Source organism: Emys orbicularis, chromosome 7, assembly GCF_028017835.1.
Source record: "Emys orbicularis isolate rEmyOrb1 chromosome 7, rEmyOrb1.hap1, whole genome shotgun sequence".
NCBI lineage: Eukaryota > Metazoa > Chordata > Testudines > Emydidae > Emys > Emys orbicularis.
The window spans coordinates 47,407,020-47,418,538 of NC_088689.1; the positions used below are offsets into that span (position 1 = coordinate 47,407,020).

At 48.2% G+C, this 11,519-nt stretch overlaps 1 protein-coding gene across 1 annotated transcript in view; it reads left to right on the forward strand.

The window, feature by feature from the left end:
• Positions 1-10,116, forward strand: part of CTNNA3 (catenin alpha 3) — a 1,024,091-nt gene extending 1,013,975 nt beyond the window's left edge. Inside the window, exon 17 of the mRNA XM_065408662.1 lies at positions 9,829-10,116. Within this exon, the coding sequence (XP_065264734.1) occupies positions 9,829-10,116 (288 nt within the window). The remainder of the gene's footprint in view (positions 1-9,828) is intronic.
• Positions 10,117-11,519: the final 1,403 nt, after the last annotated feature.

An 11,519-nucleotide genomic window follows, 5' to 3' on the forward strand; every position in this document is an offset into this window, starting at 1 on the left:
AAGCCCCCGTCCAAGTTTCACCCCCCAGTTTCATGTGTAGTTGCTAATAAAAAATACGTTTCTGTTAATTACTGTTTCCATCATGTTCTTTTGGAGGAGAGTCTGTCTGAAGGGGGGGAAGGGGTTTGGTAATTGGATAGGACAGTCACCTTTACCAGGGTACAGAGGCGGGGGCAGGTCCAGCAGCAGGGCACATACACAGTGCAGTCACTAGTTACCCTGGTCAGTATGGGAGGTGGTTTTCATGTTCTGGAGGGGAGGGGGGGGGGTTGCTCTGTGACTTTGTGGCGGGGGAGGGCAGTTAGAGATCTTATGCAGCGGTCCTTATCCTGGATCAAAGAGCCACGCAGCAGGGGATCTGTAACCGTCCTCCCCCTGCCACAAAGTCACATAGCCCCCACATACACACAGTCCCGATCAGGAGGGGTGGCAGGCTCCGTTGCAACAACCAGTCCACCACTGCGGAGCCTGTCATTCCTGGAGTTTAGAAGCGTCATTTGCATCACTACACTACACCCGCTCCCCACCACAGTCTGCGTCCCAGGTTTAAAACATTCCCGCAAAAACAGTAATACAGACAACGGTGTTCATTAACAAAATAGAAGTGATTTTATTTTTTTGGAAGGGGGTGAAGGGGGTATGTAACTGGAGAGGATAGTCAACATTAACTGGGTAAAGAAACGGGGGCAGGTTCAGCTTCTCTGTACACAAACTGAAAAGTCACTGGTTACCCTGCTCACTCAGGAACCTAGCTTTCAAAGCCTCCCGGATGCACAGCGCGTCCCGCTGGGCTCTTCTAATCGCCCGGCTGTCTGGCTGGGCGTAATCAGAAGCCAGGCTATTTGCCTCAACCTCCCACCCCGCCATAAAGGTCTCCCCCTTGCTCTCACAGAGATTGTGGAGCACACAGCAAGCTGCTATAACAATGGGGATATTGGTCTCACTGAGATCACAGCGAGTCAGTAAGCTTCTCCATCTCCCCTTGAGACGGCCAAAAGCACACTCCACCACCATTCTGCACTTGCTCAGCCGGTAGTTGAACAGTTCTTTTTCACTGTCCAGGGCGCCAGTATAGGGCTTCATGAGCCAGGGCATTAGCGGGTAGGCTGGGTCCCCGAGGATCACTGTAGGCATCTCCACATCCCCAACAGTTATTTTGTGGTCCGGGAAGTAAATACCTTCCTGCAGCCGTCTAAACAGACCAGAGTTCCTGAAAACGCGAGCGTCATGAACCTTGCCCGGCCATCCGACGTTGATGTTGGTAAAACGTCCCCTATGGTCCACCAGTGCTTGCAGCACCATTGAAAAGTAGCCCTTTCGGTTGATGTACTGGCTGGCCTGGTGGTCCGGTCCCAGGATAGGGATGTGAGTTCCATCTATAGCCCCACCGCAGTTTGGGAATCCCATCGCGGCGAAGCCATCTATGATGGCCTGCGCGTTTCCCAGGGTCACTACCTTTGAGAGCAGTACCTCAACGATTGCGTTGGCTACTTGCATCACAACAACCCCCATGGTAGATTTGCCCACGCCAAAGTGGTTCGCGACTGACCGGTAGCTGTCCGGTGTTGCAAGCTTCCAGAGGGCTATGGCCACTCGCTTCTGGACAGTCAGGGCTGCTCGCATCCGGGTGTCATTGCGCTTCAGGGCAGGGGACAGCAACTCACAAAGTTCAAGGAAAGTCCCCTTCCGCATGCGAAAGTTTCGCAGCCACTGGGATTCATCCCAGACCTGCAGCACTATGCGGTCCCACCAGTCCGTGCTTGTTTCCCGGGCCCAGAATCGCCATTCCACAACATCCACATGACCCATTGCCACCGTGATGTCCTCGGCGCTGGGTCCCGTGCTTTCTGACAGGCCTGTGCTACTCTCAGACTTCAGGCCCTCACCGCGGTGCCGTAGCCTCCTCGCCTGATTTATCTGCATCTGCCTCTGGGAAAGGTGGATGATAAGCTGCGAGGCGTTGACAATGGCCACAACTGCAGCGATGGTCGCAGCGGGCTCCATGCTCGCAGTGATGTGGCGTCCGCACTGTCACTGACCAGAAAAGTGCGCAAACTGATTTCCCGCCGGCGCTTTCAGGGAGGGAGGGAGGGCGGGAGTGACGGACGGATGATGACAGTTACCCAAAAGCACCCTCGACACATTTTTTTCCCCAGAAGGCATTGGCGGCTCGACCCAGAATTCCAATGGGCAGCAGGGACTGCGGGAACTGTGGGATAGCTGCCCACAGTGCACCGCTTCCAATGTCGACGCTTTCCCCGTTGGTGTGGACTCACAAAGTCGAATTACTGTCCTTAGTGTGGACACACACGTTCGACTTTGCAATATCGATTCCACATATTCGATTTAAGTGAAATCGAACTACTCTCGTAGTGTAGACATACCCTTATAGAATAAGGGGGCTCTGAGGTTAGGGCCCTCAGTTCAGACACCCTCCTGGCCGAGATTATCGCCACCAGGAACACCACCTTGTAAGAGAAATAGAGGAGGGAGCACGTTGCCAAGGGCTCAAAGGTGGTCCCATTAGTCTAGAAAGGACCAGGCTGCAGTCCCAGGCTGGGACAGGCTGTCAGACATGAGGATATAGCCTGTCGAGCCCTTTTAAAAACTGGCTGACCATAGGGCTAGCAAACACAGAGCAGCCCTCTTGGCCCGGATGAAAGGCTGAGATGGCAGCTAAGTGAACCCTTATCGATGATAACGAAAACCCCTGCTGCTTCAGATGGAGGTGGTAGTCCAGAATAAGTGGCACTGGGGCCAGCATCGGGGCCGAATGGTGTTGTGCAGACCAGACTGAAAATTTCTTCCACTTGGCAAGGTAGGTGGCTTTCGTAGAGGGTTTTCTACTGCCAAGGAGGACTTGTCTAACCTGGTCTGAACAGGAAAGCTCCATCGAGTTCAACCATGGAGCTTCCATGCCATGAGGTGAAGCGAGTCGAGGCTTGGATGTTGAAGACGACCATGATCTTGCGTCAGAAGATCCAGGAAGAGCAGCAGGGTGACTGGGGCTTCCACGGGACATATCTAAGAGAGATGTATACCAGTGCTGTCGGGGCCATGCTGGAGCTATCAATATAACCTGAGCTCATTCCCTCCAGATCTTGAGGAGCACCTTGTGAACAAGTGGTATGGGTGGAAAGCCATATAGGAGACAACCTCCCCAGTGGAGGAGGAATGCGTCCACTCTGGAGCCCGGGCTGTGATTCTGGAAGGAGCAGAGCTGCTGGTACTTTCTGTTGTGTTGCATGGCAAATAGATCTATCTGGGGAAAGCCCCACCCCTGGAAGATTGAAATCGCGACATTCGGGTGAAGGGACCACTCGTGGCCATGAAAGGACCTGTTGAGGTGGTCCTTCAGCTTGTTCTGTACCCCCGGGAGATACGACGCTTGCAGATATATTGAACGTTCTACACAGAAGTCCCACAGAATGAAGGCTTCCTGGCACAGGGGAGAGGAGCGTGCACCCCCGTTTGTTGATATAGAACATTGCGGTGGTGTTGGCCATCATGACTGATACACATTGCCCCGTCGAATATGCCTGGAAGGCCTAGCACACCAGGTGCACCGCTCTCAGTTCTCAGATGTTGATGTGGAGAACCAGATCTGCGTGAGACCAAAGACCTTGAGTCCTGTGGTCTCCTAGATGTGCTCCCCAGCCCACATCTGACGCATCCATCACCGGAGACAGGGATGGCTGCGGACTGGCAAATGGGTCCCCTGAGCATACCTCCTGAGGGTTGAGCCACCACAGGAGGGAGTCGAGGACCAGGCGAGGTAGGGTCACTATCCTGTCCAGGCTGTCTCTGGCCGGGCGGTACACTGATGCCAGCCACAACTGAAGAGATCGAAACCTGAGTCTGGCATGCTGCACCACATAGGTACAAGCCGCCATGTGACCCAGAAGCTTCAGGCAGTTTCTTGCTGTGGTGATGAGAAACTGTCTGACGCCTCGAATGATATCGGTGAGGGCCTGAAACCTTGCTTGCAGTGGGTATGCCCTGGCCTGGGTTGAGTCCAAAACTGCCCATATAAACTCTATCCTCTGGATGGGGGACAGAGTGGACTTTGCATCATTTAAAAGGAGATCCAGGTTGACGAAGGTGGCTCTGATAAACTTGACCTGAGCCTCCACTTGGTCTTGAAGTGGCCCTTGATCAGCCAGTCACTGAGGTAAGGAAACACCTGAACCTGGTGCCTGTGCAGAAATGCAGCGATGACTGCCATGCACTTGGTGAAAACCCAAGGTGCTGCTGACACATCGAATGGGAGAACTATGAATTGGTAATGGGCGTTGTTCACCACAAACCTGAGGTACTTTCTATGGGGCTGAGTGATTGTAATATGAAAATAGACATCCTTCAAGTCAAGAGCATCATACCAGTCTGCTGGATCCAATGAGGGAATGATGGAGGCCAGAGAGACCATGTAGAACTTGAGTTTCTTTATGAACTTGTTGAGTTCCCACAAGTCCAGGATGGGCCTGAGGCTGCCTTTGGCTTTCAGTATTAGGAAATACTGGGAATAAAAGCCCTCGGCCCTGTGCTCCTGAGGAACCTCCTCCACGGCCCCTAAAGATAGGAGTGACTGCACCTCCTGGATAAGGAGTTGCTTGTGAGAAGGGTCCCTGAAGAGGGATGGGGAAGGGTGGTGAAAGGGTGGGAGGGCACAGAATTGGATGAGGTATCCCCTCTCTACTGAGCAGAGCACTCATCGGTCCGAGGTAATAAGGGACCAGGCACGATAGAAAGGGGATAGTCAAGACAAGAAGGTAAAGAGGGGTGGATCCATTTCCAGGTGTGGTGCACCGTCCTCGACTGTGCCTTCAAAAGGCAGGTTTAGGTCCCAAAGACAGCTTTGGTTGTCCAGAGCTCTGTCCAGAAGGTTGACGCAGCCTTCTCCTGCCATTTCTGTTCCGCCTTCTGGAGCCATCTTGGTGGTTCTGCTGACCGAACCTCTGAGTGGGCTGCAGCCGGAAGTGTCTCCGCTGAGTGGAAGGCATGTAGAGGCCCAGGCACCTTGAGGGTGGCTCTAGAGTCCTTCAGGCTGTTTAGCCTTTTGTCTGTCTTTTCTGAAAACAGAGTCTCACCCTCAAAAGGCAGGTCCTGTATGGTCTCTTGGACCTCAAAGGGGAGACCTGAGACCTGGAGCCACGAGCCCCTTCTCATGGCTATGACTCTAGTGGCAGCATCTGCCCCATCAAGTGCTGCTTGCAGAGATGCCCTGGAGATCACTCTCCCTTCCTTGACCAAAGCCGAGAGTTCAGTTGGAAATGCGGAGTGCAGTCCCCCCATGGTATATACCTTCTGCCCAAATAGGTCCCTTTCCTTTGCGTCTCTGTTCTTGGGGGAAGGGCCCTGGAAACCCGGCCTCTCTCACTGGTTAGCAGCGTCCAACACTAGAGAGTCAGGTTGTGGGTGTGTGTATAGATGTTCGTAGCCCTTGGAGGGCACCGAGTACCACCGTTCATTGTGCTTGGTGGTAGGCAGCAGAAAGGCCGGGGTCTGCCACAGGGTCTTGGTCATGTCAGTGATACTTTTGATTAGCGGTAAGGCGATACAGGAAGGGCGCAAAGGGCCAGGATGTCCACCATCGGATCTGCATCATCTACAACTTCCTCCGCCTTAATGCACCAGATCCTGTGCGACCCGGCGCAGCAACTGCTGCCACACGCTGTAGTCTTCCAGAGCTGGGGCAATGGCAGTGCCTGCAAGCGCCTCGTCTGGGGAAGATGAGGAGGCCACCTAGGGAGGTGGTTGCTCCCTTCCATCCCCACCAGAGGGATCTCTTAAGCTGGTGGGGACAGTGGTGGGATGGTCCGGTCTCAGCGCCGTGAAAGGCGCAGGTACAGACGTTGGCCCCCACACTGGTGCTGGCAGCGCTGTGTGATGGTGTGTCTGCGCCGTGGTGGTAATCGACGTAGGCGCAGGTGGTGTCGGGCATCAGTGCCAGAGCTGTAGTCAGTGCTGAAGGCACGGTTGGCGCCGTAACCTGAGCCTCTGACACCTCCGGTGCCAAGGACGTTATTGAAGGCGGCGCCACAGTTGGTGACGATGTCAACAACGGTGCCGCGGTTGCCAGCATCGATGTAAGAGGTAACTGCTCAGTCGCTGGACTGGGTAGGACGAAGGTTGCAGACACGACTGAAGCAGTACCCGAGCGAGATCCTTGGCTCCAACCCTGAGCTTGGTGGAAAGCCCATGGAGTCCAGAAGGGCCACTGAGCTGGGTTCTGCCATTGAGGGGCCCACTGCATCAGCTGGGACCTCTTGTGGTGTCTTGAGTTTGATCTTCTGCTCCTGCTATAGTTGAAGCGGTACGAGTCCAACTCAGAGGTCTCGGAATACGAGGACCAGGGCAGCACTGCACCTCTCAACGTGGAGCATTGGGAGCCCAGGGACCAACTGCGCTCCCTGGATGGAGACACTGGCGTCTGTGATTGCCAAGGCAATGGGGAGAGGCGCGACATCATAGCTGGCTTTCCCTTCGACTGCACAGTACGGGATGGAGTCTGCGGTGCCGACGCCTTCTCCTGTCTCGGGGGCGAGAATGGCGCCATGAGTCTGAGCAGGTCCTATGCTGCCTCAAACGTTTCAGGAGTGGAAGGAAGCGGCAGGCTATCCGAGTGGACTGTGGTGCCACTGATGGCTGGTCTCTGGATCTAGGCAAAGGGGATCAGCCCCTTTTGATCCTCTTCTTCTTCTGCACTGGCAATTGGGACCGGTGCCGAAGGCTGGAGTGTCCCCAAGATGCTCCATGTTGGTGCCTAGAGTTCTTGGCCGTGTCTTTCTTCGGCACCTGGTCTCTTGAAGAGGGTGCCGGTGTGCTCCGCGGTGAAGAAGACATGTGGTGGTGGGATCCCCGGCACCAGGGTGTAACTGCGGTCAAAGAGCTACCTCCATGAAGAGGATTTTAAGCCACTGCTCTCTCTCTTTCAGGGTTCTTGGTGGAAATTCCCGACAGATTTTACAGCTGTCTTTGTTGTGACCCTCGCCCAGACAGTGTAAACAGGAGGTGTGGGGGGGGGGTGGGGGTCACTTTTTGGCATGCACTTCACATAGTCCTTGCAGGTCTTGAAGCCCAGGGATCGCGGCATGCCCCGAAAGCAACAAATAAGGGGGAGAAACGGGGGGGGCAAACCCCCATAAATGAAACGTACAACTGACTAACTATACTAAACTACAGTATCAGAATAAACAAGGTGAGTACAACAGGAATTGAACTGCTAGATCACTTGCCGGAGCAAGAGCAAGGGAATTTCCAGCTACCATCACTGGAAGTAAGAAGGAACTGGGGTTGGCGGGTAGCAGGGCTCTATATTGGGCGCCATGAAGGCACGACTCCAGGGGGTGCCCAGGTTGACCCTATGGTTGCTGCTGGGGAAAAATCTTCCGGCTACTGTGCACGTGCACACACCTGATTGGAATCGACATGAACAAGCATGCGAAGAAGAACTTTTTTTTTTAAACAGAGAAACCATGAACTAGTGATTATCTATAGGGCTTGCTCAACTGATTCAGGTCTTCATTCATTTCCCAAATGAACCCAGCCATTATTCGGGTTTGGTTACGAACCCTATACACACACTCTCCTCACACCAAACTAATCTATAAACGTGGGAGAGTGGGATTAAAGGCTCTTGTTTGCTAAAATCCATTTTGTCAAATCTCCAAATTTCAAAAGTACCAAGGAAAACCTGGCTGCTGAAGGAATTTTAATAGAGCATCCTGACAGAACTTCAGACCAGAGACCACACTAAAATTGAATGTCCTCTATGGGTGAGATTTTGTTCGGAGTTTGAGAAGGGAGAAAAATTTCTCTGATCAGGAAAAAAGAATGGGCTTCCAAAGTGTGTCTTCCAAAATTGTATTTTTTTAAAATTCTTATATAGACCTTGTTAGGTTTTCTTATCACTAATATACGCACAAGAAAAATCTGAAACAAACTCCATGCTATCAACCTATATCACAATATGTCATAAGGAAAATTTTCCCTTTGCAGCATGCTATGCATTACCTTAAAACTCAAGCTATTCGCATTTTGGCAATCTGAATAGGACATTGTTAATTGCTCAATTCCTTAAATGTTTCTGCAATAAAGAGTCTGTCACAAAATTCCATGCTGCCTCACTAGCAACCAAACTTCAAAAATAATAAGTACTCCGGTAAATTGGAGGGTAAAAAATGAAAGCAAGGTTTACGTTGGGTTATTCAAAATGGAGATGCAGTTCCAAATTGAAACTGTCAGCCTTACAATTAAATATGAACATGGTGGCTCCTTCCTTGAAGATAAAAGTTACTCATTCAGGTCACTGATCTGATTTATACAGTATATGTATCTCTTGCCAACGCGCTGTTGCAATATGACAAAGACAGCTTAAGTTGAAGGCAGAAAGAATCTTTAATTCATGGAAATAAATACTAAAGAATTTTAACACCAGCAAGGGGACCACACTCAAAATGAAATATGGTATTGTCCAGCTGTTATCTGGCTCTGTTATAAACTATTTCCCATAGAAAAAGAAATGAAATTGTAAACATATCACCTAACCAGGCGACACTTCTCCTGGTCCAATATTTTATGAATGTTGGGACAACTCCTCAAGTGCCCTGATTTGCTATGGAAGGCCCAACCATGATCAATAGGGAATTCTGCACACCCTGTTTTTCACAGACGTCGGTCCTGTGTTGGCTCTGCAGGGGAAAAGGTAGAGAGCAAGAAGCGTGTGTGTCCCCCAGTTTGGCCTGTAACAACTTTCCTGACTTGCAACTGCAATGCAACACAGTTGCAACACAGAACCTAGGACTTCTCAGCCACCTACATGTGCTAGTTAGCGCTGACCTAATTAGCAGATTTTTAATTATTATAGTGCCCACAAGTATTCATGAAAGATTCCTTTACTTTAAAATTTGCATGGGGATGGCAAAAGTTCTTTAAATACAGACAGCTGACAACATATGCCAACAAGATAAGGGTTATACTGTACATTCTGCCTATTTACGCTGGGATTTTCAGAAAGTAATACCAGAAAGAAGGGACCAGTCTGCTCATCTAGTCTGACCTCCTGTAGAACAAGGCCATAGAACTTCTCCCAAATAATTCCTGTTTCAACTAGAGCATATCTTTTAGAAAAACATCCAATCTGGCGCAGAGTTAGAAGAGTGAAATGACTTCCCCAAGGACACATTTCATAGCTGGAAATAGAACTTAGGTCTCCTTAGTCCTTTTCTATTTCCTATCCAGACCATGCTGCCTCTCTCTCTTAACTAAACCTAATGGAATTAGGCATGCATTTCCCTTTGCATTTCAGTGGGAGTTGTGCACCTAACTCCTAGTCTCCTTTGAAAATCCTAAAGAAAATTAAAAAAAAGATACCATACTCCTGCTGAATACATTTACTTGTCACAATAGTCCTACATTTCTCTGGCGCATGCAAGGGAGACATTGAAATACCGTAGGAACAACTGGAGAATTTTGTCTAGTGCTGGATTGTAAGGAATCAACACGTAGCACTTCCATTGGTCTTCTGTAAGGTAGTCTCTTTACCATCAATATTAAGTGCAATGATACCCTGCAGACAGCCATCATGAATTCACGTTAAAAAAGAAAAATTTTCACAGACATTTATATTCCAGCATACCAAATTACTTTATATCTGTTAAATCTGAGCAGTGGAACAACGTGAATATAATGATCAAACATTCCTGGCAGAAACAAAGAAATCAGGTTGTACTATGTTAGTCTTATTTTTAAAATGTTGTTTATTCCTGTGTATATTGTGATTAAAGCCAGACTGATTTCCTAGGCTAACAGCCATGTTTCTCATTACAGTTGGATAGTGTCACTTCACTAATTCAGGCTGCCAAAAACTTAATGAATGCTGTGGTGCAGACAGTGAAGATGTCCTATATTGCCTCCACTAAGATCATCAGAATTCAAAGTCCTACTGGCCCACGACATGCTGTTGTGATGTGGAGGATGAAAGCTCCAGAAAAGAAGCCCCTGATTAAAAGAGAGAAGCCAGAGGAAATCTATGCAGCTGTCAGAAAAGGTTCTGCTAAGAAAAGGATCCATCCTGTTCAAGCTATGAGTGAATTTAGAGGAAGAGAAATAATCTAAAATTACTATTCTGCCACTGTGCACATTTCATACCTTGTAACTGCTCATATGGCATCTTTATTTTTCCACCTGTTTAAGTCTATAAGTATGCTAATGTTTGGAAATTCTCTTCTTTTGTATGTTTAACGTTAACTGTAGGGTATTTCATCTTCAAAAAAAGATATTTAAAATGCAGATTTGATTAGTTAATGGTACACAATTTAAAATAATGTTTTAAAAAATCATCTTATTTTATTGCTCACTCTCTTTACAATGCCTTTTTTTTTTTTTTTGCAGCTGAGCATTTTGAATGATAGGTTAGGATGCTGTGTTATAACAAGAGTTAGCTTTCATATAATTGAAAGGCAAGGAACAAGGAGTCAAATTCATCTCTGGTGTAACTCTCTTGACTTCAGTGGGGTTACACCAGAGATGAATTGGCCTGATAGTTTTATATTCAGAGCACTTTATGACATACAGACTTCTATGGGTAGTATATATTGTGCCACCTCCTTAGCTGGCATAAATCAAAAGAAATGTACTAAGTTACACCACATAGGGATCTAGCCCATTCACTTATCTAAATTGAAAGACATTTTAAAAGATTTTTTCATAAACGTTAGGTATAAAAAGTTTTAAAATATTTGGCAGAACAAAAGGTGGATTGTAACAATGTGGGTTGTAATAATAAAATAGAGCTGGTTGTAATGAAACTATAGCAATAGTAATAACTCAAAGTTTCAAAGATCTCTTTAAATTTTAAATATTAATCCACATTCTGCTTCCTGGCTTGCTCTATGATTGTCACTCATCTTCATAAGTCCTAATAAATCAGGTAATAACTACATTATTTTAGATTATTTTGCTAAAAGAAAGAAAGAAAGAAAAGAAAAAAAAGAAATCATGTTAAAATGATACGAAGAAACATATGACTAGTCCTGACATCAAAGAGAGGTGCAAATGTTCAGGAAGTACCCTATAAATATCAGTCTTTACAAGATAACTGCAGTGGATTAAACTACTTGACCATGGCACCGCAGTCCCAAACAGCACAGCTGTTCCAGGTGGTAGCCAGCTTGCTAAATTACTATTACAGTATATTTCAAAGTATGTCATGAAGCTAAAAGTGGTGTTAATTGTTAACATTACCACCTTATTCCTATAAAATATTCAGTGAAAAACTCTTTTCAAGCAAATGCAAATCTTAGCCTATGTTCACAATGAATTTGTAAGCATGGGCGTAAGTGATTCCTACAGTTACATAGCCAGGCGCTTCCCTTCCTGCCCAGTCATCCACACTCCGCACCCTATGTCCTAGGCATCAGTACTTAGCTAAAACACCTTTGGCTGAAAGGATTGGTGGTCCACCTCCTCCCTTCACTGCATGTTAGTGTCTGTCTAGGAACCCCCTCTCATTCCACACC